The 27,625-nt window shown below is 39.5% G+C and overlaps 1 protein-coding gene across 3 annotated transcripts; it reads right to left on the bottom strand.

Moving 5' to 3' along the window:
• Positions 1-90: 90 nt before the first annotated feature.
• LOC146586280 (arylsulfatase D-like) lies at positions 91-16,494 on the bottom strand. Of its 3 annotated transcripts, XM_085321489.1 has the most exons (11): positions 16,430-16,494; positions 16,029-16,216; positions 9,219-9,368; positions 8,089-8,210; positions 6,711-6,833; positions 6,078-6,501; positions 5,009-5,145; positions 4,659-4,793; positions 2,682-2,844; positions 1,060-1,181; positions 91-601 (listed from the first exon to the last, which is right to left on the bottom strand). In XM_085321489.1, exons 3-11 carry the CDS (start codon positions 9,314-9,316, stop codon positions 234-236), a joined length of 1,692 nt encoding a protein of 563 aa, XP_085177615.1. In that variant the 5' UTR covers positions 9,317-9,368; positions 16,029-16,216; positions 16,430-16,494; the 3' UTR covers positions 91-233. The 3 variants fall into 3 exon arrangements, with proteins under 3 accessions (XP_085177615.1, XP_085177613.1, XP_085177614.1); XM_085321487.1 differs by lacking the exons at positions 16,029-16,216; positions 16,430-16,494 and adding an exon at positions 15,736-15,856; XM_085321488.1 differs by lacking the exons at positions 16,029-16,216; positions 16,430-16,494 and adding an exon at positions 8,468-9,048 and having other exon boundaries at positions 9,219-9,306.
• Positions 16,495-27,625: the final 11,131 nt, after the last annotated feature.

Below are 27,625 nucleotides of genomic sequence, written 5' to 3'. Positions count from 1 at the left end.
TCTCTTTCAGGCCCTTTTCCATGCAAGACAGGAATTTTCTTAGATCTTTGCCTAGTTATGAAGAAAAAAGAAAAGCTGTGGGAAAAAAAATCTGTTCAACATTCATTTTCTTTATTTTCATCTACTTTGCTTCCAAAACAAAAAGTATTTTATTGGGCCCCAACATAACTAACTTCTGAAAGCTTTGTCAGCAGAGAACTCAGAGCCACAGAATGTATTAGTAGGCATCCATCTCACAAACTGTGTGTGCTGTCACCTTCCTTATCACACCAACAGAACGGGAATGTCCCACAGCATGGCTGCAGCCACGGCTTCCATACAACATTATAGAAGGAGAGCTGCTCTGGGACTGGAGTCAGTGTCCTGCGATGCTCTTCAATGGCTCTTCCAATCTTCTTTACTACAATGTCAAAGAGGGGCTCAGCATCAGCTGTTAGAGGTTTGGCTTCAGAAGGGTCTCGTGAGAGATCAAACAGCAACGGAGGGTTGTGATGGGTCACGCCTTCCCCAAAGCATGGGCAAATTCCTTTTCCATAACAAGCTCCAGCCCCGGGTGGATGGAAGACTGGGGTCACATAATGAGCCTTCCAGATGACCCCACCTGGCAGGAAAGAAATGCTATGGCACAAGTAGAAGACAATAAAGGAAAATGGAAATACAGCCATTTACTAAGGACACCTCCTCTACTCACTACTTCCCTTACCCACAGCCATCAGAAATCTGGTTCTCTGTGCTCAGTACTGATTTTGAAGATGGCTGACATCAGAAATATGAAGAAAAAACAAAATCCATCTACTATAATACTAGACAGCCTGTGTTCTCACTGCACCACCTAAGAAACATTTCTTGTATATTACTTATAAATATTTCTTTGCTGTGAGACACCTCCTACTGCCCAGAGTCACTGATACATTGTGCATAATGAGTTCAGGAATACCAGAGATCAGTATTGATAAACAGCTATCATACAAGAAATCTATCAGCTAGGAAGATGGCTATCAAGAGGAGGAAATGCTTGTTATGTTTTGCAGCTAGCATGAATCAAACATGTATACTCACTGTCCTTTTGGTGCCACCGCACTGCATGCAGGTAGGACCCACAGTAGTGAAACAGGAACTCGTGCTCTGACTGTTGAACTCTTCCTTGAAGTAAAGGCATCAAGTTCCGTCCATCGATTACTCTAATGTGATGGGGAGAGGGGTATTCAAATGGGGGCAAACCTGACAGAATGAGCTACATACTTACAATTATCCTTGCATTGGCTGCACCAGTGCCAGGGAGCTTGCATAGCAATTTGGCCATACATTTAAAGCAGCCATCAGCACACATCAAGCTAGTATTTTCAATCCTTAGGTAAAATGTTGTTTAAAAAACAGTATTGTCAACTCATTCCATTTAGCAATATGTAAACAATCTGTATTTAGAGTTTGATCTATAGGAAAAAGATCCTTTATTCAAGAAATCATTACTGATCTCAAAATTATTTACACACAGCAATTTTCAGAGGAGCTTCATGAAACCTCTTGAACAAGGATGTTTAAGGACTTCAGGAGGAATTTGGAAGTGTCCATAATTCAACAACTACAACTCTCCTGGTCATGTAAGCACCCACGGGCATATCTGTAAGAGTTCATCACTAATTTAAAATCTTAGATAGATTAGGCTTGAGGCAGAGGAATACATGTGGGAACATCCAAGGATGGTAAGTTTCCTAAGAAATTCAGTGACCTTGGGTAGTTAGATATCCTGTCACACACTTCCTGTTGAAAACATCTCATTCAGTTAATCTCAGTGTGAAGGTTTCAGTCTCAACTACAACGAATAATAAGCAAGTAAAAACCTGAAACAGTTTAATGTAGAGAAAGTTATAATAATCACAGSCTGGAAGATGTAGTTGGAGATACGGTTTCAAGTGTCCTGGGAAGAAGTCAGCTTGTTTCACCCACATGACCTACATATACACTGAATGACACACTCATCTGGCCATCTCCTCTTCATATTAATGGTGATTAAATATTAAAAGCTGAAATACTTTAGGCTGAAGTCAGCAAGTTTGTTTTTTTTTCTTTCTGTTGAAAAAAAAATTGAACAAAACCAAAAAAGTTTATCTTTCTATAGCTTCTCTTTAAATGAATCGCACACATATTCTGAAGGCCTATAAAGAGGCAATGGTTCCTCATTTAGAAATGACAATAAAATGACAAAGTCAAAAATGCTGGCTTTTCAAGACCTTGTAACTATCCCTTCAATCACTCATGGCACGTATTTTTTCTTCCATTAGAGTGGACTGGGAAGGTTGGAGAGAAGGAAAAAAAAAAGAGCACAGAAAAAACTTCTGAATTTCCTACCTGCATTTCTGTTCCTTTCATCATCACTATACCTACAATAGGGATTTTCTTCAGCCAGAGACCTTTATATGGCGCCCAGTGGTCAGTAGCCTGCTCTTTTTAGTTCAAGTGCTCAGCAAATACATTTACACACTTTGAGATTTCAGAATCTTTCCTGCGCTTATGAACTCTATAGCCTACACTATCTCCCTGTTCTGTGTTGTAGTACATCATTGCAACAGGTCAGCAAAAACCACTGTTTAATACCTACCTCATCATAAAAACACACACAAAATAACAATTGTTGTCATCACAATAGATAACACAGTGGGTATGCTTTCTCGTCTCCATACCTGTCCTGGGGTAATGTTCCTCCAGCTAGATGAACTACGGTGGGATAGATGTCCATAAGGCTTGTAAGTTCATTGATAACTATGCCTGCAGGTAACACTCCTGGCCATCTAAATACTCCTGGCACACGGATCCCTCCTTCCCAGCCTCCCATTCCTTTTCCACCTGCAGTGAAATAAACCAATATACAGCAGTTCCAAGGCAATTAAATGGCTTGTTATGTTTGAATGTACAGAAAAATCCACAATAATACACTGCTTATCCAGAACATTTAACTCTGTATTTCAGCCCTTCTGAAGTATGTGAAATCCAATGCAAAGAAAGTCTAGGAATAGCAAATCTTCCTTTGAAAAGCATGTACTCAAAAACAAGAAGCAACTTCCGTCTTCTGTTACCTTCCATTTTGTGGYCTGCCTGCGTTCACTTGTGTTACTGAACAGCTTCACAGTAAAAGAGAAGAGGAGGGACAGGAAATGGAACAGCTCACAAGAAGAAATACTTGATATTCTCTTTAAACATAAAGAAGATTTAGGAACTATTACCCTGGTTTAATAAACACCTTCAATTTTATTGCTTTTTAAATTGCTTTTCTGTCTAGCCATCAAAATATGTGCATTTAACACTTGTATTTCCCTGTGTCTTATGCATCTCTTCCATATTTGAAACTCAAATTTGGACCTGACTTTCTCAATGCTTAATGCAAATCTCCAAACTCAGAAGCAAAAATTTGAAGCTATGAAATCACATCATACGCACCTTACTTCAAATGGCAGGGAAATGCTTTTTCTCCACTTGTTACTAATAGAAATTAATCTAACAAAGCATCCTGATACTAGCTGYATGAAGATTATTTATCTTACTGCTAATGCAGAAATCAGCCTTAATTAAGGCGTTCAACTTGGCAAAAACATTGTCCTTGCTAGATCCCATCAGGCTGATGTATCAGTCTTGCCATCCAGAAAGAGAAGAGAAGCAAGTTCTCATGCAAAGATAGGAAATACRAAATGACAAGGAGGACCAATGTATTAAGTGAAAGCCCTTCCCTTTTATAAGGGCCAACAACCTYCTTCACTCAGCAGTACACAGCATTTACCTTGTGGAAGCCAAAATTCCAAGTCTTTGACTTCTGCTGTGCACTGGGGAAGTGCAGAGTGTTCATGTGGGTTTTAAATTGGAGGAAGCCTGATTTATGAAAATGAGAAGCTGCGAAAGAAGTGGATGGTTCATCAGTGATAACAGGGCCTATGACCTAAATCATCCCCAAGTACATGTCATCACAACTTGATGTCAGGTCATAGGATGAAGTGGTCTGACCAAGCAGGGTGGTAAGAGTGGGTGGGAGGACATACGATAGAGACATATTCTTCTGGTATGAAAAAGCCACTGTGCTACACACCAGGCTGAAACATGTCACAGTGGAAGGGAGATGCAGAAAGTAAAGGATAAGGTCCTCTTTGACCACCATGGTCAATGYAAATGGCATTTGAATTTTATGCCAATCATTGATCCTGGGTAGAGTATGAAAATATATGGGGACTAAGTTGTTGTTGCAAGTCATGGCACAATGTGCCCTTCTTACTCTATTACAGATTGATTAGCTGGGCAGATATGATTTCTGGGAGATAATGAGAAAAAGAAACAAGCAAATCAGGAAGAAATCCTRTTGTGGAGAGAAGAAAAAAATATATATATCAATTAAATAATGCCAGAAACTTGCATTTTTTTCCTGTAGCTTTCATTTGAGAAAAACAAATGTCTTATAGGTATCAAACTATAAAACATCTTTATCATAGAAATGAGTAATAATAYTTGCATCTTACTGAAAGGAAAGATGACTTAAAGACTAAAACACCTTTGCATGACACCTATATTTCATCCAGAAAACAATGCAACTCATTCCATCCTTGACARCTTGAGCAAGATAAATTCATTATATATCTGTTTCTAACCTTCACATAAAGTCATACAGTATTTCCTACCTTTATAGATACTATTCCAGCCACCTAGCTGGGCAGATCCATCCTGAGCCTCCAATTGTCCTCCATGGTCAGAGGTAAAATATGTGAATGTATTATTTTTCAAACCTTCCTTGTCAAGAGAATCCAGAATTTTGCCTTGAATTTAAGAAAAAGAGACATCAAGGTTCCTATTAAGCAAATAGAAAGAGATCAAGACATTTTTTTAATGTTTTGAAAAATAATCTCTTGCTGCACTCTAGGAGAAGTTTTTAATAGTTTAGACTTCTYCAGATACCTTGGCTTTATTATTTTTCCTGCTGTAAAATACACTGGTATATGTCTGAAACAAATCTTTCTTGACAAATACATACCCACCATCCAGTCCATTTCTTCTACGTTGTCTCCATATAAACCATGTCTGCTCTTGCTCAGAAATTTTGCCGTGGTGAAAAGCGGGGTATGAACATGTAGAAAGGAAACGAAAAGAAGGAACGGTCTGTGCCTGTTTCTTTAAAAAAGAGTTGTACACTTGGAATATTAAAAAWATATATATATTCATTCATGCAGACACACACATTGGGTCTAGACTGTACCCACATCCAACATATCTCCACTGATYGTGGTTAGCAGTTTTCTTATTGCATAAAAAATAGGAAAGAAATAACATGTTCAGTCARACTGATGATTGCTTTAAAATTCTAATGTGTACACAGGCATAACATGTACAAAGTGCCTACATGAATTAAATGCYCAACTCTGATGCCTTTTTAATTGAATGCAGCTGGATGCAATCTCATATTTCATATTTATACAGCTTTTCTAACAGAGTCACTAACAGTTTTTAGTATATTTGTTTTCACAGTCTCRAAGAAAATAACAGTCACTTTCCCATTTTAGATAAAGATAATTGATACACAGAAATAATTACCCAAGGCTGTGCAGGCAGAAGAGGAACTTGTGGCTAAAAGAACATGGACCATCTTAACTCAGCTTTCTTCTCAAGTGTTTGAATGTCATGAAAATGAACTTCAAGTGTTTTTTTTAGATTTTTAGCAGGAATAATTGTGTAATGTGAAGCAATCCAATAAAGTGTTTTACAGGGTTTATGAGAAACAGCACAGATGAAGCTTGTAGAGTGAAATGTATAATTTAGCTGGTTAATCTTGGAGCAAATGTATTATTTGCAGATTACAGCATACAGTGAGTTGAAACAGTTTCCTAATCATACACCACTTGGTTAAAATCCACCTCATTTGCTGTAAGTTCAGATTCAAGACAGTGCAACTAAAGTGCAAGGGAATTGAATTTCTAACTACAGAACTTTGGTACAAGTTTCAAAGCAGTTATCAAGACACAGCTCTAGTTTCTAGAGAAAATACCCTACTGCAAGAGCCCAGAACACCCTGTTCCCTTTAAAGAAAACTACAGACAACGAGTTACCTTTCGATAAATGACACTGCCTCCTTCAGCATGAGAGAAGCAGTCCTCTCCAGCCTCATCGGCTGCTCAGTGATATCATGATTCCTCATCAGAATACAGTTCCAATACTGCACAAAGCCATAACTGGAGTACCAGGAAATGAAGAAAATGCAGCCCACCAGAGTAAAACAGGCAATTATCTTCCAACAGATGGAAATCAAACCAGTCAGTTTTCCAGCAGTGAGAGTGAACACAGCAAGTGCAATTATCTGACTGTAAAGCCAAAGCCTAGCTTGAAGGGCTGCATCCAGCTCTGGAGGTTTGTTTTCCTGACAGTTGCTTAGAAGCGTGAAAGGCATGCCGTAGAAGTAGTCAAACCCATGGTTTAGAGGATGGTGGCAGTGATCATTGACAGATTCGCAGTTTACACCTTGATGCCACTTCCCTGAAGGTTTTAAAGCGTGAAATAAATTAGAGCATTAATATAGACTGTAGCATTTTTAGTCTTCCTGCAAATACGAGTATTTTCTCCCCTCTGTCTTTTGGAGGATTCATGTCTATGACTAATGGATCATTTTGAGTGAATATAATCCCCAGATTTCCTTCATACAACTAGATCATTCTTCAAATGCATGATAAAACATTTTCACTTACCTATCAGTCCTGTGGTATAACCTTGTTTCTGTAGCAGCCTTGCAAAGGTTGTTTCATTCGCAGGGAGCCCTCCTGACCCAGCATTCCACTGCAGGGCTCGATACCGACCACTGGAGGCCATCCCTGACAAAAACAAACCAGGTCATTTTGTGCATGCCTTTCCCTCTATGCATGCAGAGGCTGGGCTGCTCTTGTCAGGCTCCGAGTTAGGTGCTGCACCTGAAGCCAACGAAGCCCCTCAGAAGATGTAAAGCAAAGTATGTCTTGTAGGCACTCATATCACATTATCAATACTGTATCTAAGTACTCCAGGTAGTCAGGAGTTATATTTTAAAACAAATACAGTTTGACAACAGTTTTACCATCAAACTGAGAATAAATCAGTGGTGACAGTATATAGTAAGTTTTATTTTCTGCTTTTCTGAACAACTGCGATAAGTCAGTCTCCCTGTTCTTCATCTAAAATGAGAGATAACAATTTCATTTCCCTATCTCAGAATGATGTATTGAATATATAAATACATTAAAAGCTATGAGGTACTCAGATCTTAGAGTAATAAGGGTTATATGCTTAAAATAAATTTCCTCACCATGTATCTTTAAAGTTTTACAAAAAAGCTTGATTTCATTGTTGCTAAGAATTTGAACAAGAATTCCTACTCTGCAGGTGTAAACCTCAAACTTTTGGTGTAGCCACAAGGGTAGACTAAATGTCTTCTCTGTATAAACTGTAACTGTGGAAGTCAAAGGCAAGTTGCAGTAAACATTAAATTAGCATGACTCATGCTGGAGATGTAATGACTACAGCAGTGACATGCTTAGGTGAGACAGCTCACCCAATACATACACTGATTTTGCGCTTAGTTCTCCTAAAGTATATGATTTTCCTACATAGCTACTAGCAAGAAAAGGATATCTATAAAGTTCTCCAAAAGATGCTTAAATAGGTGTAGAGTGGATCTCATGTTTTATTTTCAGTGGAGTTTTGTGACTTTCTGCACTATGGTGGCACTGAACTTGCCATTTTCTTTGGAGACCCTTATTTCAGCCCCTCACTTCTAATCATCACTGCCAAGAGGACTGCCAACAGTTAGCACCATGCTGTGTTGTAGTAAGAAAGTGACAGATATTACTTATGTTGTTAGCATTTCTCCATATTAATCTATTTGCATCATACACATCTCCCACATCCCATAAAGGTTAAAGGTCTGTCAGCTAGTGAGGCAGTGGTTCCCATTCATAAGTCATTTCTGAATGACTTCAGTTTGAGCCTGAAGTTTGAGCCACTGGCAAAGTATTTTCTATTGCAAGTCAAGGAAATAGCTGAGTTACCTTCTGTTCCAATACATATTGTAAGTTATTTAAAAATGGGCCCAACCTGATCTGATGGGATATCGGCCAGTGAGAAAAGCTGCTCTGCTCGGAGTACAGAGTGGAGCTGCAGCAATGTGCTGAGTAAGTTTCACTCCTTCTCTGGCCAGACGGTCAATGTTCGGGGTCCTAAACAACAGTTTCACATTATTAGAAGCAAGGTAATATCAAACTTATTTTAACAGATTGTCAAGAAAAATTAGAGATTTTGAATAGTTCCTCAAAAAGCTCTTTTTTTGTACATGCTTTAGGAGTGGTGGGCTGTAGCTACTGGAGAATCCATTCTTGGGACACAGCCATAGAGTGTATTTGGCAGCCCTGAAAAGAAACTTGGAAATTTTTGGCACTGTTTAGTTTGAAAATAAAACCGAAATGGAAAGACCTACCTAGAAAAGGATGGTAYTCCTCTATTCCGATACTTCCAACAGGACATTTTCAGCAGCCCATCTGCATCTTGAATTTCAGAGTTCATTGAGCCGGAGAATCTTCCTGGGCATCTGGAGCTCTTGCAACCAAGACTTTTTTGTTCCATGTTGATAACACATGCTGTTTATTTCATAATACCTTTACATACTGACACTTGCATGGGACCCCAGCTCTCCCAGAAGAGTGGACTACAACATCGCAATGAGTGTAACAGGCCTCTCAAGCTGTCTTCAGACACCCATTGGTCTGTACAACCATATTGACATCAYATTAGAGACATATGCCCAGAGCATCATAACAAAATGGTGCTGCACCTCTTGGAGGGCATCAGTCGAGGCGTGTAAGAAGTGCTCCCGATGACCATTTGCTCCAGCTTTGCTTTTTTAGTTTTGAGGGAATGTAATCACTAGTTTTGAAGGCACATCATCATGTAATGACTCATGTGGGTCAGCCCACAGGAGATTGAATTGGACTGTATCAGTGGAGGCAAYGAGCAAGTGGATTCAGGATTCTGGAAAAGCACTGGGTGGATAGAGTAAGGCTAGCATATATACAAAAAAGAATGAAGAAATTCATGCATGAGAAGGAGAGMAAACAGTAACTGTAATGGCAGTCTGATAAAAAGATTAAGAATGCTTCTTATAACTAGGTTTAGTTACCCAAGATAGATGTTTTATAATGTTAAATATATTGTACCAAGAGATCTTTTACCTTATGGTATTGTTCCCATAGCAGCCTATATCTCCAATGCCAAGATCATCAGCCACAAACAGAAGTATATTGGGTTTAGAGTCCATAGCTGCACTCATGCCAAATGTGTTCCAGAATAAACATAAAGTCAATGCCGTTAGGAGGTATCGCCTGAAATACAACAAAGTAACTTTTTACATATATGACTTGTAAGAAGTTGGAGAGAGATGGGAGCTGCCATCAAGAAAACTGAAGCATGGAACACAAAGTGGTGGGAAACTTCATTTCCCAACCACACTTTCAGTAGGAAGTGGGAGGTTAGAATTTTAYTGGTTCCCTTTCTTCCATCTCCAGCAGCTAGATGACTGTACTCAGAGAGGCTGCAGTAGAGTCATAGAATCAGTAAGGTTGGAAGAGACCTCCGTAGCCTTTCTAGAGCTCATGGAGCAAGGAATAAGGGAAGACTATCCTCTTAGTYATTTGGCCTAGGAATTTTCTTCTGGAATGAGTTGCATATATTCTAAAATTYGTCAGAAAACTCTGAAGAGCTGAGAAAAAAACAATACTTCTATGATTCTATAAATTCTATGAAAATTGGAGTTATGTTCCAAAGCCATTTTGGCATTTTCTGAATATTTTGTCTCCCGTRAATAAAGAAATTTAACCTACTTTTGGAACAGAGCTGGAAAAAATTAAACAACTCCATGCCCCTCAACTCAAGAATACTTAACTCGAAACTCTCCTACTGGCATTCGGAGCTGCCACTGAATTAGTCTCATACCAGAATCACCTATATTAAATATCTGACAAAAACAAAAATTTTTTTTATATATGCATATCACCCTTTTTTACATAGGTATGTCCGCTATATTTGAAGCTACATACTTCTCCGAATAAGTATTCAAAATTGCTAGATCAAAGGTCTTAAGGTCTTATCCTGGAATGGTTTTAACTTGCAGAGAGTTATCACTGAAACACATACTAATTTTGCCAGACATAGGGCAGTAGCAACTCTATAGCACAGAATGAGAGTGTTTTCAGTGTCCTGAAAATCCAGAATTTGCAGTCTTGGAGCAAAGATCTTACATAGAAAAATATGCTTTTGAATGAATAAATAACCAGATAATAACAAGATTTTTATAAATGTAAGAGATTAGAGAACTCCCAGTTGTAAATAAGTAACCAGCAGCTATAAGAATTTAATCATTCAAGAGCAAAGTTCCTTTTTTTTTTTCAATCTACTAATAAGTTACAGCAGTGATTTGCAGACTTGCGATGAAAACTTGCTTTAGGAGCAGTTTAGAGCATTCCATTCTGTACTTGGATTATTTATTTTAAGTAAAGGAGACTCTCCTATTTGCAAATGTCCTATCTCTGAAGAGTTACACAGTGCTGTACTGGTAAAATGAATGCTTTCAGAGCGCTAACTGGTTCAAGCTAAGAGCAGCAAGYGGAGGTCTCTAAAGAGCACTGGAGGTCTCTAAAGAGCACTGGAAATAAACAGCCCCTGACAGCCCATTTCAGTTACTGAAACATTCTTCTTTCCATGCTGAGTACAAGAATAGTCATTCCCTCCTCTGCTCGTCACACACAAAAGGGAAAGAAAAAGAAATAGGATCATGAAATCTGATTTCACCGATTACTGCAGCAGCATCCTAGTGCTTTGTTTTCTCATGGTGCTAMGATGGATGATGGTATTTTCTGATCCCAGCAGTAATCCTGCCTGTGAATTAAGATTGGGTCAAGGACAAACTCCATCTCAGGTAACCTACTGCTTATAGTTCCAAATCTATATACTAAGATGCTACATGGCATTACAGTGCATTATAAAATAACCATGCTCAGTGCTCAAGGTGATCATCTTTCAGCAATACCTGGAGAAAGAGTGCAAGAATGCTTAGTTACTAAACATTAATAAACCTTGAAAGCAATATGGTTGAAAGGAAGTAGATCATAACACATGCATATATGCGTCTTTTCAGGGTTACCTAGAAAGCTACTCAGCAGATTCTGGAAACGATGATGTTAAGAGGCACAGCCAGAGAATTCCACTTGGGAGACAGACCTCATTGTTTAAAAACACTAGACATTAAATCAATATGTAGTTATGATCCCAAGAATCCTTTTGGCAGCTGATTGATTCTACAAGGTCAGCCTAATGAATCAGGTAAGAGCAAAACATTTGGAAAACACTGTGTAGCAGGTTTGTAGCACTGTACACAGAGTGTAGCACTGTGTAGACTAAGTACCAGATGTAATATGGGTTTACGGCACAACTGAACTCACATAGCTTTATTGACAAACAATGATCTTTGAGCACAAGTTAGATAACCACCGGCACAGGCAATCAGATGCTGAAAAACCTACTGGTTGTAAAATTTTGGCTGCTATACCTGCCTTAGAATTATTTTCTATGGGGATCCTGCTGTGCTTAGTGCACAGCCAGAGAATTAAAGAATTAGGAGATTATAGCATCCTTCTGTTCAAGAAATCTGCTCCTCCTGCATGATTTCACAGGAAAATGAACACTATATGAGAGCCTGGCACCTTAGACTACTTCTCTAAAGGCTCGTACAAAGGGAGAAGCCATTTTGGGACAGTGTAGGGTTCACAGTTAGGGAAGAGAGGAAAAAAAAAGAGAAAAAAGAAAAATAGTGACACAATTTTTAATATAGCTGAATTTCCTTCCTGGGGTTAAGGATGAGATCAACAACAAAGGCTTAAAGTAGGCAAAACCTCATAAAAAATGGTTCATTTGAACCCTGGATTGCTTAGAAAAAGGCAGGGCAATTCAAACAACAGCATTTTAATTCTGTCAAGTACAAACCAAAACATACAGGGAGGAACAAGAAATCTGTTCACCTGAACAGAATGGCAGCAATGGCTATGCAAGGTGGGAGAACAATCATCTCCTGCTAAGCTGTGATTCTGAAAACAATTTAAGTTTATAATAAACTGTAAATTCACCATAAGCCACTGGTGTGATATTGGAGGAAACAAGGACTCAGTCAATCCTTACATGTCTTTACAAGAGAAAGACTAGTGAGGTGGTTTTGCCTCAAAGACACAGCATTGGTGGGAACCACACTGCATATTGACCAAGGCTTGATTATTCAAATTAAAGCTTAAAAATTGGAGAAGAGATAGAAAACAGCACATAAAGAATTCAAGAAAAGGAAAAGAATGCTTTATATTGATAGACCAGAAGCTCAATCAAAAAAGAAGAAAAAAAAGATTGATTAGTGCATAAATTCATAAGGAGAAAGCACAAGTCTTCAGAAAGCTCAGCATTTTTGCTGAGACAGACCCGTGTCTGGAGGGTGGAGTTAGACAAGTACAGTATGTGTTACCAGCTAGTGAGGTGATTGACTATTGAATCATGTTTTCAAGGAAAGTACAATATAATCAAGACCACATGCCTAAACTGGAAGAAGAAAAAGATATAAAGAAACACGCATTATGGAACCCCACAAAGGGGCAAACAGTGGAAATTTAATAATAAGCATGATTAGAGCAACAAGCTTCTATATGTGTGCAGATGCCCATAAATCAACATCTATTTGTCATCACTACTGGCAGATTCCATGGTACCTTCATATGACATCTTCTTTTCTAAGCTACTTGTAAGAGCTTAATTAAAACTAAGTTTAACACTCTTACCTAAAGGATTCAAATAACCCAAAGAAGATGACCCTGGCCTTGAAGAAGCTGCTTCTCATCAAAACCTTTCTTTTTGTATTTCAAGATTTTTCTTAGTTCTTTCCCTAATAGACCTTCCCTCTACATAAGCTCTTCTGCTTATAAACCCAGATTAGTTTTAAAATACTAGTTCTATAGTTCACTTATGTCTTCACATGGAGAAAGGGGATGCTGCACATATGTGGTGGTACTAAATTATTCACAGTAGGAGTCTCTCCAGATAAAGAATCACTGGAGGTAAGCATGGATTCCCCAAAGTCCAACAGAGCTGGAAACAAGCACAGTGTTACAGTTTATCAGTTTAAATATAACCATTGTTGTTATTATTTTATTTCAACTGAAAAGTTGTCAAACATCATCATTAACTAAAAACATTATTACTTCATTTACAACCAGGAGATGTACACCCTAGCAGTTATGCAGCCTAATATAGCCACATAAAAAGTCATGGGACTCTATGGTAATTCAGGCTAAATATTCAGGTAAAACAAGGCCAAATCCTATGGAGCCATGAAGAGCAGGAAGTGACCAGCACAATTTTGTTTCAGTTGTTTGTATCCACAATTTAGTCTCTTCAACAACTGATATTGCACATCACTCTGCCATCCATTTCTTTCTCCAAATTTATCAGCCATTGAGAAAGGCTTAATCTGTTTATTCACTCAGCATCCCAGGAATGCTACAAAGCCTCTAGCTGCCTAAACAGTCACTTGAAGAGATTTAGCAAGTTTTGCTTGAACTCTTGCCAGCTTCTTCGTGGCTGCTTACAGGTGGATCTAAATGATTTGCAACAATTGCAAGTAGTTGTATATGACTTTCTCTATGCAGCTACCTCTGGTTGTGCAGTCCCCATTTTCCCCAGGATTGCTTTATAGAATGCAATCCACATGCCTAAAGCTGCTTGAAGATTTAGTCTTTTCACCCCCCAGGGCACTGTGGCCTCAGACAGTTTCCCTCATCCTCAGAGTATTTCACTTGTTGATTGWATTCCCAGATTAAGAGTCTATCCTTCTGAAATCTCACAGCACAGGAAAAAGAGAAACCTCCATTTCAAAACTACCTGCCTGGACCAAAATAATACTGTTTTGCTGCAGCCAAACAAGTCTCATGTCTCTCCCTAGTTTCCAGGTGTGGCAACACCACCACTCACTCTGGGGAATCTACCAGAGTATAAAGGACCATCCCATCCTTAATAACATTAAGAGCCACACAGCTTTAACAGTAAAATTGGAAATACATTCTTGATAGTTAAGCTGAAAATCAGTAATCGATAACAGCAAAACATTTTACTTTCTTTTTGTGTTTTAGTTTTCTGACTTCAGATACTGAAAGAAATTATTACACATCAAAGTAAAGCAAAAAACCTGTGGCACTTCTAATTCACTTTTGTTATATTAAAATAAATATTAGGAAAAACCCTTCCAAAAGATGTGTGGAGCATACCTTGCACATGTATGTTACTACCTAGCAATTTGCTGAAAATAAGCACCTGTTTTCTACCTTCTAAAAAAATATATTACACAACAGGTTGATCACATTCAACAGTATATCCGGATATAATAAAAAAAAGGCTAGTTTCAATATACTTTACAGCTTTGGAAGAAACAAACTCAACATACAACTATGCTGTTCCACCTTGTCCTGCCTTTCCTCCCTGTCTCCYGGAGTTTCCAGGCATGTTCAGGAGGGGAACAGGCAACAAGCTAGGACTGAAACAATGAAAAAAAATATCTCAGCTGGCCTGAGCAGTCACTTACTCAGTACTTGTGGCTAGTGAGCCAGAAAGTGACACTTTTCATCAGCTATAAAACAAGAGATGTCCTTGAAAAAAAGGATGAAAGTATGAAAATTTCTGAAATTGAGAGATTCTCAGTGGTTTTTCTTCCCTCCTTCTCCATTCTGCATTCTCAGGGAATCAATTGCAATATTGTTCATTAGGAGATTTAATTCTTACCAGCCCAACTAATACTAGCATTTATTGTCCATTACTGTGATTATACCACTGTGTTACCACCTGGCTTTATACTTCATCACTAACCAAAACCATCCCAGGAAGCAAGCTGGGAATGTTACTTTTTAACAGCTATCCTGTGCTGGCTGGTAGTGGCACAGCTTCCCCCCCCCCCCCCCCCCCCCCCCGCGGATGGGAATAGTCTAGCAAGGCTAGGCTACAGGCTCATGTGCTTCCACTTTGTTGCTGGCAATCCCCGGACTAAATGACCTAATTGTGCCTTCAGGCTTCAAAAGACTCATCTATGAACATGCATGTTTCCTTACAGCTGAGATGATAGCAACACACAAGCATGGAAAATCAGAGATAGAAACGAAGAAAATGGATGAAAGGAGGGGCAAGTATGAGCACTGCTGCTGGAAAAGTAGTGAAGATCGCATGAAAGCAACCTGGAGGCAGAATATACTTTCTATATGGTATCCTAAAGCCATGGTAACTCTAGTGAAGATAGTAASGAAAGCAGGTTAGCTGCCTTTCACCACCTAATCCACCAAAAACTTGAAAGGGTTTGGTTTGAAACATTAAGTAGGAAGAGAAAATAGAGATGACTAATTACTGTATCTTCCCCACCCTTGTTTTTGATATTGATGATCTGATGAGTCAGATGCTTCAGAAGATAGAGGCCCTGGTTACGCTCTGCTCCAGAGGTTAGAGGAGGAAGTGAGCAAGAACAAAGCAAAGATGCATATTTGCTTTGAAAGCAAGACGATAGCTGAGAAAAGCAGAGTTTCAACTAGTTCCTTGTTTCAACCCTCCCTTCCCCGCAGCTTCTTGCCGCGAAACAGCCGCCCGGCCTCGGCTCGGCTCCAGCCTCCAGCAGCACCGCACCTTCCGCGGAGCCGCTGCGGCCCCGRCTCCCGCCCGGCCCCGGCGCCCATCTGTGCCCGTCCCCGCGGCTCCACGGCKGGGGAGAGAGGCCTGGGACCGGGCTTACGGCCGAGGGCTCCCTTCTGCGGTCAGAGCGCCAGCGAAAGCAAAGTGCAGTGCCGCCGCAGGGGAGTGCACGCAGTGAGCAAGGGAGGGAGGAAAATTTCCTCTCCCGGGGAAAACAGAAAGAACTTAAAAAAAACCCTAAGCAAAACAAAACCCAGCCGCTCGGTTTATACTCTCTTCATACTCACTCACGGCAGGAGCTTTGCTCTCTCCATTTTCTTCCTCTCAGACTTTCTGGTGCTTCTTTCTAATGAGCAGTTTTCAGAAGCGTTGCTTGTATTTGTATCGGAGTAATTGGTGGGTGCCAATCTCTTTTAAAAATCATTTCATCCTTTCTGGCACAAGGGAGAACTTCCCTGCCCACTGCTTAAAAGTGCTGGATAAGGAAGAAGTGTTTTAAGTGGAAAGAGAAGAAAAGTTTTGAAGTGTAGTAGTATAGTGTGTGTGTGTATATATATATATATATATATATATATATATATAAAGTAAAAATCTAGTATTGTATATTAGCAAGACCAAGAGAAAGGGCATTAGTGATAACTGAGCAGTAGATGCTAAATAATAAATCATGAGAATATAGGATATGTACCACGCTGCATAAGAAACCTTGGGCTCTGGCTGGAGAAACTGTCTGGTAGCTGGAAGCAGGATGGCCACATCTAATGCAGAAGGCAAGCCAATAGCCCTGCTGAGAGGGCTGTAATCCAGTCAAATTAATGTGGCYGTGTCACATGGGTGTGTGGATACCAATTCTGGAAGCTTGTCTAAATCTCCACCGTATTTTGTCATGCCATTAACTTAGCAGCACACTCGCAGCAGGCTTTGCTAGCTCTAAGGCTGTAGTTATGTGGTCATCAGCCAACATACRTAGTGCTGTGCTTGAAACAGTCTCATCTCCCTGCAGCTCTGTCTGCGAGCTCTCACTGCTGACAGCACTGGGATTTATGCGGCTGCACAGTCTGGCTTGCCGTACAACTTTGAAGGACCACAAGAGCCCAGGACCTCTGGTTTTATGGGGTATATATATTTATGGTGGTTTAAAGAGAGGGTACAACTGCATCATACTAAAATTGATTGTATAAACTGCTTTATTTGATCAAAGTTAGAAGAGAGGAATAGAGATTCTTTGTGTAGATGTACTATTGGGAGTTTTAAAATGTTTGCAGGCCAAAATAAATGGTAATATAAAATATCACTGCAAGGTGCAGAAATCAAACAATCAGAACTTAATAACTAGGCCTTTGTAAATCCTGTTTATGGTAGAAGTTCACAGTGTCACCAGCTGGTGCAGTGTATGAATGTCAAGAACAGCAGTAAGGACTTAATTGTTCATCTGTGTATAATAAGTAATGATTGCATTGTTTTCTTCAAAAAACAGCAACTTCTGCCCAAAGAAGTAATTGAATGTATTTGGCTAGGAGATGCTCACGGAGTGGAGCAAAGAAATGAGAGTGAGAAAAAGGAAGGCGCCTTCAGCACAGATAAGAACAAGGAGGCTTCTGAGGAGAGAAGGTATGCTTGAATGCCTCAAGGAGGAGATAAAAAGCTGCATAAATGCTAGAGAGGAGATTTTTATGAGACTTGGAAAGAATGAGGTGAAAATTGTGTAATGTAGGAAGCAGCAGAGAGTTCCTAGATTGCAAACCAAACCTGAAGGAAAGGATCCACTTTGCAAAAGGGCACAGTGAACCTTTTCTGAACCTTTTGCCTCATTGCCTCCCCCCTGCAGATCTGATCACAGTGTTTCCTGTTCTCATTGATAGCTCTTACCTGCAGAAAGCCTCATTCTGACCAGCCAGGAAAGTCCCTCCTTCACCAGAAAGACCATCTATTTGGCGAGTTAAGTTTTTATAAACATTTTAGTACGTATTTTTGTTGATTTAAATCAGTTTTTGTTAGCCTACATTATATATTGTGGTTACTTTTATTTCCACAGAACTGAAAACTGTATTTTTAATGTTAGAGGCATTGCCCTATTAGGCTGTCATCCCCAGGGTTGTTAATTACGTCTTTATAGGTAGTGATTTCACTGTTTTTTTCTTTAACTTTTGTTTTAACTAAAGGGATCAAAATCCCTTTAGCTTGGGGTTTACAGTAGGGCTGCTATATTTTTAGTCCTTCAAACCAATCTGTTTAGCCAGCTCATGCAGGCCTCCAGGATACAAGTATAACCAGTAAGACCAACTTTAACTTCAGCCCTCCAGCCATCCTAACGTAATGAGTGGGACAGCGGCAGAGAGCAGATCTGATCTGTACAGAAACTTTCATGTTTGCAGAAGCTGTTTGCAGCTTCAGGAAGAGCCTGCAAGTGCAATGTGACGTGAGATCCAAATTAGTAGTCTCTTCGCTGCCGTATGTAAGAGGCCCAGTTCCAGTTCAGGACCCCGTCACACAATGCAGAGGTAGGATAAGCTGTGCCCCTACATGTTTGTCTCTGCCCAGTGGCTGGCAAGGATGAGAAATATTGCCTGTCTCAATGAGCAGCATTAAAACTTGTGTATGGCTTTTGTGTATGTGCATTTCATGCTTAAAAAAAAAAATGCACTAAGAATGTGTCTCCTGATCACATTAGCTACCGGGCCCTGAGTGCAGCTCACAGCCCTGCCCAGCACTTGTCAACCCCATCCCGGTGGTACTTTAAACAAATCTCTGTATACTTTAAACAGATCATATTAATCACAGTCAAAATCTGATAAACACTAGACACAGAAACTGAATACACTGAAAAATTCTGTTTGGTTTTAGAAAGGGAGAAATGGAGCAGGAGGAACAAATAAACCAGAGGAGACAGAATGAAGTTACAGATGATTTGTAAAATACTTTGCTTTTTCTCTGCCATGTTCTTTTATAAGTAGCTACTTTTTTTCCTATATATTTTGACCCTGATATTAGGTAGTTGAAGATGTGCTTGTTTGTTATGTCGGTTCAATCACTATGCAGTTCATCACCTCTGTGTTGTCTCCATATAAACCACTGCTGCTCCCAAGAAATATGTCTGTGCTAGAGTTTGTAGACATGTAAAAAGAGATCAAAAGGGAAATAATCATTGCACTAGTTTCCAAATTAAAAATAATAATAATAATATTAAAGAAAAGAAGAACTTTACGTACTTATTATTACTTTCAAGTTATTGTTCCCCTTTAAGAGGAGAGTTTATATTATTCATCGTACAATCATTAGAATAGCAAATCATATTAAATTCTGGAGGGGATCAAAAGTGAGTGAATCCTAACTGCTTTGCAAATCATATGTGCTTCTGAATTTTTAAACTATTTCCTTTTGTCTTCCAGTCACATATGGAGAAATCCCATCACAGTGTYTGTATTCCTGGCTGACAAGCCAACACAGATCTGCTGAAGCCCAGGGACTGATTTATTTTATGGCACTTGAGCACTTGCTCTAAGTAGTAYAGCCAAAACTGGGAAGACTAATAGGTATGATGAGCCCTTCCTGCAGGAGCTGGACAGAGAATAGAAAAAGCTTCCATATAGTTCTTACATGGATCAGTAGCTCAAGTACAATCAGATGTGACTAAATTATTGGGCCTATGATCAAAGTGGGCATGAAATACTTGCCATAWGATCTGTTGCTCTGGAAAGCCAATCTGTTTTTGTCTTTGCCTGAAATCTTTTACAATGTTATGGTTTTCTGAGCAGAAAAAAAAAGTATTTCTTTGAGTGTACTCTGGACATTTTGTTGAGAAATGTGAAACTTTTCAAAAATTTTGAGTGCCTGAAAACAGCTAGCAATCACAGAACGTTCAAGGCTACCTTCTCTTTTGAAGTGAATATATAATATTATCAATAATATAGAGTCAGTTTTACTCTTGAATCTTGGTTTAAAAGTTTACTCACTGGTCATTCATTTCTCAGATGTTTAAAGAGAGAAGCAAGACATTCCAGAATCAAAATGATATATTTGCAGGGAAATACACTTTAACTTTCAATAAATAATGGTACTTCCTTCARGATAAGGAATGAAGTCCTTTTTACCACCACTGATTGTGCTGTAATTTCACTGTTTCTCATCATAACACTGTTCCTGTATTTTACGAATGCATAACTTGACAAGTAACAGACAAAAATATGTCAACCTCAGCAAGGCAGCTCACTGTTTTCCAGCTGACTGAAATCAAACCAGTAAGTCTGCCTATAGTAAAAGTGAGTAAAGCAAGGCCATTCATCTGCATTTAAAGCCAGAGCTTCACACTGAATGCTCTCTCCAGTCCTGGGAGCTTGGTTATATGACAGCTATTTACTAAATGAAAAGGCATTGCATAAAAAGTCACCAAACTCATGGTCTAAAGGGGGMTGACAACGCTCATTGTGGGTTTCACAGTATGCACCTTGATAGTGGTTTCCTGAAAATACACACTTTTACAAATGTTATGAAACAATACTTTAAAATAACCTTCCTCACTTAGAATCCACTAACTCCTAGCATTTATTTTATTTTCCTTGATAAGCATCTATGGAAGTTGGAGGACCTCTGTATGGCCCTGTAAAATGGATYGCATTCAAGAGAGGTATATAAGAAAATCTGGTATTTGAAGATGCSACACTTCCAAGGTGAAGTAGAATCTCTCCAGCTTCCTGCTAGGAAATGGAAAAGAAAGCATGTGGTAAGCAAGGGATAAAACAACATTCTTGTCTTACTCCTATTATCTGGACAGATGCCATGGACAGATGAAGTAAAGAGRTTGGGATTTAAAAAAATTTGGAATGATACAGGAATAAATCTCTACAGATACGTAAATGGATGTTAATTATTAAGTATGTGAGCTTTGAATTGTGATAGAAATAAATGTAGATTGATTACATATGTGCTTAATATCTTTTTTATGAAAACAGTCAGCATTACTAAGGGCTATCAGACCAGCAAATAGCCCTTGAAGAAGAGTGTGCTGTTGGAAGAGCTACCAGGTAGCCAAGATATCTTTATGTATCTTGTGGATATAAGTAGCTTTAAATAGGAATTATGAAACTTTATGGAGTGAATAAACATAAATAATCAGTTTATAAATACTTTACTAATTTTAGTAATGATTGATAAAAGATGAATGGACTGCCTAATGCTGATTTTCTTTTAACCAAATTTTCTGCTGTTCACCATACTTGAAGAAACTCCACTCTGTAACCAGCTTGTAGGCTATTGGTTCTGAGTACAGATTCAGCATGTGTTTGAGTTTTGGAAGTATCCAAGTCTTCTGCTGAGATTAGTAAAGTCAATCATAAGAAAAAAACTCATCCTATGAAGGAGGCTGAAGTGTATGRATGAGAGAAAAAAGTTYAGCATCARTGAGGTRACAATGCTAATCAAAGGCAGATYGTGAAAAGCGTGATACTAAAGTTTGGTCTTTATATAATATTACTACTCATTTACTTGGATTTACTTAGAGATTAAAATATTTTTGGTTTTGTTTTTTTAAAGAGGGAAAAAAGTGCTCAGACAGAAAATATTATTATATGACATTTTAATGGAAATTATGARGCAACTTCTTGCCYACCCCTGTGMTGGGGGTTAGGTTTAGCTYAATTGGTGCTAATAATGCCAAGGTCACAGGTTCAATCCCCCATGTGGGCCACTTGCTTGAGACTAGATGATCTCCAGAGGTCCCTTCCAAACTTGCAATTAAAAGGTTAATGTATAGTGCCAGCTAGATTCTCTGTGTTGCTTCGTGGTCTCTACAGAATAACCCTAACCTGAAATAYTGAAAACYAGGCATGGTCTTGTTGGTCGTCACRTGTTGAAGTCAAGCTGAAGCACTTGGCTGATGTATGTTCATGACTAGCTTGAAAAATATTCCAGCTGTTCTGGCAGAAGAAGAAGATTCAATGTAAGTATTTTAAGAAAAGTAATACTTCTTCTTTAAACTTTGAAGATACTGTTTTCAGTATTACACATGGATTTTTTATGCCTAATTTTGAGTGAAAAGAGATTAGTAGATTTCCAGCAGCTTAGTTTGCATGTGCAGATGTTGTCGGGTACTGTACTGTCCAAACCTTATCAGTGTCTAAATTTATAATTTGGCATGTTTGGAGTATGCCCTTGAAATCCAGTCTCAAACTTTTTTGATTTATGTCATCTCAGGCAATGACGAGTATAAATGCAACTAGATGAAAATTGTATTATGGCTAGGCAGTAAAAATCTGTTTTMGCAAGTGACTTGTATTGAAATGGTAGTGCATCCATCAGGAAGACAAAAAGAAAAAAGAAATTTGGACAGGTTGATTAATATTTGACAGGTTGKATGTTTCCAAATCTTGCTTCTAGCGTATTATAACTTCTGAAGAATCTTCCAATGTGGTATTTCTGTTCCTGAAGGACCAACTCTACAAATAGTATCACTTGACAATCTGTTTAATTGAATACATAAGATGCATAGTTTTGATGCACATCTGTTTGATGTGCATCTGTACCTATTACAAGCATGAAGTAATTCTTGTTGCTATAATATTTTGGCAAAAGTGGTTTCACTTAAAGAGAGAACTGATGAACTGCTAGTCTGTAAACATTTATTGTCCAATACTAATGTCACACGATCTCTTTTTCTGCATGTCAAAGCTTGCTAGATTGAATAACCAGCCCTTCATTGCTTTCCTGTGTTGTCTGATTCCTTAAAGAAATGCAGCTGATACAATATTTCTCTTGCCTGACAGGTTCGCCATACTGCCAGCACCTTCTCAGTTTCATTGCTAAATTACCCACAAATGTAAGCAGGGGAGTRGAAATCACAAAGATACCGAATTTTTACATGTTCTGTGAAATTCAGCAGCTAAATAGATAAGAGACCCAAATTACTTCTGCCAAAACAAGGAATGATAGACTGTGAGTTTCACAGTCTGTTGGCAAATTTCAGAGTTATGTGATCTGCTGATCTGGAGATTGTTTGAATGAAGTGTAAAAGCAAGGCTGTGGGTAGGAGGAGTAGAAAATCCTCAAATATATTAGGGAATAGGACTGTCCAATATCCATCAAAGGTCAGTTTTCCATTCAACAGGATTTCATTTCATTCAAAGGCAATGAGATATTATTAAATTAGGTATTTTAAAAAGCRCACAAAAGGCCTGGTCACAGAAATCACTGGCCAGATGCCTAGCTCCAACTGGCCTCTGCAATTGAGGGATCACTGCAATGTCAGTGGGACTTCTCAGTATGGGAGTGGAGGAAACTATCTGTTTTGTTCCTCCAAGTATTTACACACTGAAATCATTGCAGCAGCAAGCTCTAGGGAGCTTTCATTAAAGGCATACAGTTATTTGTATTTTAGAGCTTTATTTCTGAGGATTTCAGTTTGACTGGTTAGCTTTTCTTGAAAGAGCAGATCTGAGAAAATAAAGTAGTTATCAAACTGTTGACTGCTTTATGGGATGAACAAATTATGATGCACCGCTCACAAAAGTTGTCCTGTAAACYAGACATTTTGCCTGGAATTCTGCCTGGAGAGAATGAATAGAAGTCTGTTTAGTTTTACTGTGTTACCTACAGGGCTAAGTGATTTCAGATTTCTGAAAAGGAGCCATCTATTACGGGAAATARTATCTACATTTATTCACATTGCAATCCTTTTCTCTGTTTGAAGACTGCACATCAGCAGAGRCTACCACTGCCTTCCATGTGTAGACTCAGTTGCCTTCGTTTGCTGCGACTGATGGGGTCAGCAAGACARCAGTCAATCTCTTTTCCCTTCATGACTCTCCAGTCCTCCTAGTAAGGAGAGAGYAGGAGCCCATCTCAAGGAATAGGGGGAGTTTGTTAGAGCTAGAATGTGAGCAAGAGCTTCACCGACCCCTTTTTGTMCAAGAAGAACCAATCTATAAATTTCAGAGGCTTGCAGAAAAYGTAAGATTTATTTTACATATGTGAAGGGTCTGTTAAACTTACTTCATGGAGTAAAGAAAACATTTCTCTTTTTATTTCTATTTTATTTGCTATCTAGATTATTTATTTATTTCCTGGATCTTGCTACTACTTGGTAAAGCACAGCCTCATAGAGGCCTTCCTCTTTTAAGTGATGTATAAATACTTTTTAATGACCCAGTGTTGAGAAATTCTAAGTGTTCAAACATTCATCCTGAGGTTAAGCACTGCTGATCTTCCTAAAACAATAAGCAATTCTTATTTTATTTCTACAAGTAAGAAGTAATAAACCAGTTCATACTGCTTGGCCAAGAAAACAAATTGATAACTGGTGACTGAARGTAATCTAGAAGTCTTAAAATAGTGATTTATACATTCTGTGAGGCTAGACTGAAGGCATAACRTAGGACAAATAATCATTTCCAGTTATCATTGACAGCATCTTAACAAAAATGTCACCCATTGTCATGGCCATTTTTCCATTTAAATTAAAAAATACATTGTCTACAGAAGGGTTTTCTCTATTTTTCCTCATAATTATTCCTGCCCCAGTAAGAGACTGGAGGAAGATGCAAACTCATTTTTAGCAAGTAGGGAGTTCCCTATAGTTAGTCAAGAGGATGTATTGAGCTCAAGGAGGTAGCTGATACTGTCTCTCTCTGGACCTCAAATCTTTAAGTCGGGTCTGCAGTGGACATTTCCATTTACTTGAGATCTTCTAATGAGAATAAGTACATATTTAAACAGAGCTCATCCYGTTTAAAATTCGGTAGTAGTATGGACAGGCTTCTGTGTAATTAGAGCAGCTACTAGGAAGTAAAATGCTTGGTCTCCACGCTGTTCTCAGTCTGAGAAAAGAGCTCTTAATTGCTAGCTAATGTTAATGTCTCTCTGGTTTTCATCCCYTACTCTTGCATTCTTGGCCATAAAATAAGCGAGCTTCAAAGATACAGGAGATAATCTTCTCAGTATGGACAGCGTCTGGAATTTAAACTGGAATCCTGGCTATAACTTTGAATCCCTGCAGGCTGGGAGGAATTTGCAAGCCAATCATGTCTTCTCATCAAAGTGACTATGATTGTCAAATCTGGTGTAGGATTTGGTGTATTAGGCAAATCTCAAGTGAAATTTGTGTGTCACTATCTTCTGGAAACTCAGGAGTGTCTAGTCTTTGAATCAGTGTTTGGTGACTGTGAGCAGCTGCATGTTAGCTAGTGAGTCTAGCACAACCTTCAGGCACTTTTGAGATAAAATGTAGGTAGCAAATAAGTGTAGGAGGGAGTTTGTGGCTACTGAAGTGTGATTTTCRTGGTGATAAATGCTAGATTTCCACCTGGTTCCCATTCTAGGTGCCAGAATAGCCTTTGTAGAGCTCACCATTACTGCTTTGAACATATATATCTTCAAGATACCTATTGTCCCTTAGTTTGGACTTTCAAGATCAAAACGTACCTCATCGTGCCTCAGTCCCCTCTTCAACCTGTCTGAGGTTTTGCATTATTCCTTCTGGCAAGAAGTTGGCAGACACTGACTGATTGCCTTCATTAAATACAAATCTGTGTTTTTTTCTGGAAGACCCAAAAAAGTTTGCATCAATGCAATAGTTTGTTTATATGGAAGACTGAGATTTGGAAAGACATTTAAGAGAATGTGAAATAATTCCCATTCAAAAGCTTTATGTACTCTTCAAATGTTTGAAGATGTGAGTACGGCTTTAGTTAAAGAAACACATGTTTCTGGATTCAAGTTAAATGAGGAAGGAAAACAAAAATCAGCCAGAGATTTCATCCTGTTGTGACCATAGCTCAGTAACTGGACATGTTTTAKGTTTCTGCTTTATAGTAAAAAATGACAAACTGTGAGAACTTGTTTATACTACTGGTATGTTGAAACCACAACTCAGCAGTTTCCATACCACTGAAGCCTGTGAAGCTTGATTTTGAATAATATATTGTGATTTTTAAATCAAATGATGTATTTTGTCCAGGAAAGCTAATCTTCTTTTACAATCCAAAGGAAGAAATTTCTCTTTGAAATTATACTCTTTTCATGAAGAGGACTATTGACCAACCAAATTTCTTAAGAGGTGTATTAATTGACTTGTATTCATTAAGAGGCACAATACCAAACAAACACGCTATATAGAGAATGGCTTTAAGTCAACTTCATGATGACCATGATGACCTCGGTATGTTTAGCTGTCCTGCTCACAACATCATCTGTGTAACTTAGCCAGCTCCAGCAGAGTGAGTCAGTATGGTCCTGAGGCTCCCCAGTGGGTTTTAGATGTCCTTCAACATTTTTCTAATTCCTTTCAAACTTCTCCAAACTGCTGCTACTCAAGCTTGACCCTTGACATATAACATGTTTTTATASAATCATAGAATCATAGAATTAGTAAGGTTGGAAGGGACCTCTGGAGATCATCTAGTCCAACCTGCTCACTCAGCAGGGTCACCTAGAGCATGGTAGACAGGGTTGCATCCAGACAGGCCTTGAATATCTCCATAGAAGGAGACTCCACAACCTYTCTGGGCAACCTGGTCCASTGCTCTGTCACTCTCACAGGGAAGAAATTCCCCCTCACGTTCAGGCAGAACTTCCTGTGGTTCAGTTTGTGCCCATTGCCTCTTGTCCTGTCACATGGGACGACTGAAAAGAGTTTGTCCCCACCCCCCTGACACCCTCCCTTCAGGTACTTGTACACATTGAGCAGATCCCCCCTCACTCTTCTCTTCCCCAGGCTGAAGAGGCCCAGCTCTCGCAGCCGTTCCTCACAGGGCAGGTGCTCCAGCCCTGAGATCATCGTTGTAGCCCTACGCTGGACTCTCTCCAGTAGCTCCATGTCTCTCTCGTACTCTGGAGCCCAGAACTAGACGCAGTACTTGAGGTGAGGCCTCCTCGGGCTGAGTAGAGGGGCAGGATCACCTCCCTCAACCTGCTGGCAACACTCTTCCTAATGCACCCCAGGARACCATTGGCCTTCTTGGCCACAAGGGCACATTGCTGGCTCATGGTCAACCTGTCACCCACCAGCACTCCCAGGTCCTTCTCTGCAGAGCTGCTCTCCAGAAGGTCAGGCYCCCAGCTTGTTCTGGTGCCTGGGGTTATTTTTCCCTAGGTGCAGGATCCTGCTCTTGCCCTTCTTGAACCTCATGAGGTTCCTCTCCGCACAGCTCCCCAGCCTGTCCAGGTCTCTCTGTATGGCAGCACGGCCCTCAGGTGTATCAGCCGCTCCTCCCAGCTTGGTATYATCCACAAATTTGCTGAGGATGCACTCTGTCCCCTCATCCAGGTCATTGATGAAAAAGTTGAACAGGATGGGACCCAGTACTGAGCCCTGGGGGACACCATTAGCCACAGGCCTCCAGCTAGACTCCACGCCACTGATGACACCCCTCTGAGCTCTGCCCTTCAGCCAGTTTTCAATCCTCCTCACTGTCTACTCATCTAACTCACACTTCCTGAGSTTATCTAGGAGGCTGTTATGGGAGACAGTGTCAAAAGCCTTGCAGAAGTCAAGGTACACAATGTCCACTGCTCTGCCCTCATCTACCCAGCCAGTCACTCCATCATAGAAGGCTCTCAGATTGGTTAACCAGGATTTCCCCTTGGTGAATCCATGCTGGCTACTCCTGATCACCTTCTTTTYSTCCATMTGYCTGGAGATGACATCCAGGATGAGCTGTTCCATCACCTTTCCAGGGATGGAAGTGAGGCTGACTGGCCTATAGTTTCCTGGGTCCTCCTTCTTGCCCCTCTTGAAGACTGGAGTGACATTGGCTTTCTTCCATTCCTGAGGCACCTCTCCAGTTCTTCTGGACCTTTCAAAGATAATGGAGAGCGGCTTGGCAACAACATCTGCCAGCTCCCTCAGTACCTGTGGGTGCATCCCATCTGGGCCCATGGATTTGTGGGTGTCTAG

This window comes from Rhea americana, unplaced genomic scaffold (genome assembly GCF_003343005.1).
Source record: "Rhea americana isolate MKP2758 unplaced genomic scaffold, rheAme1 scaffold_7, whole genome shotgun sequence".
NCBI lineage: Eukaryota > Metazoa > Chordata > Aves > Rheiformes > Rheidae > Rhea > Rhea americana.
This window is presented reverse-complemented; position numbering and strand designations above follow the sequence as displayed.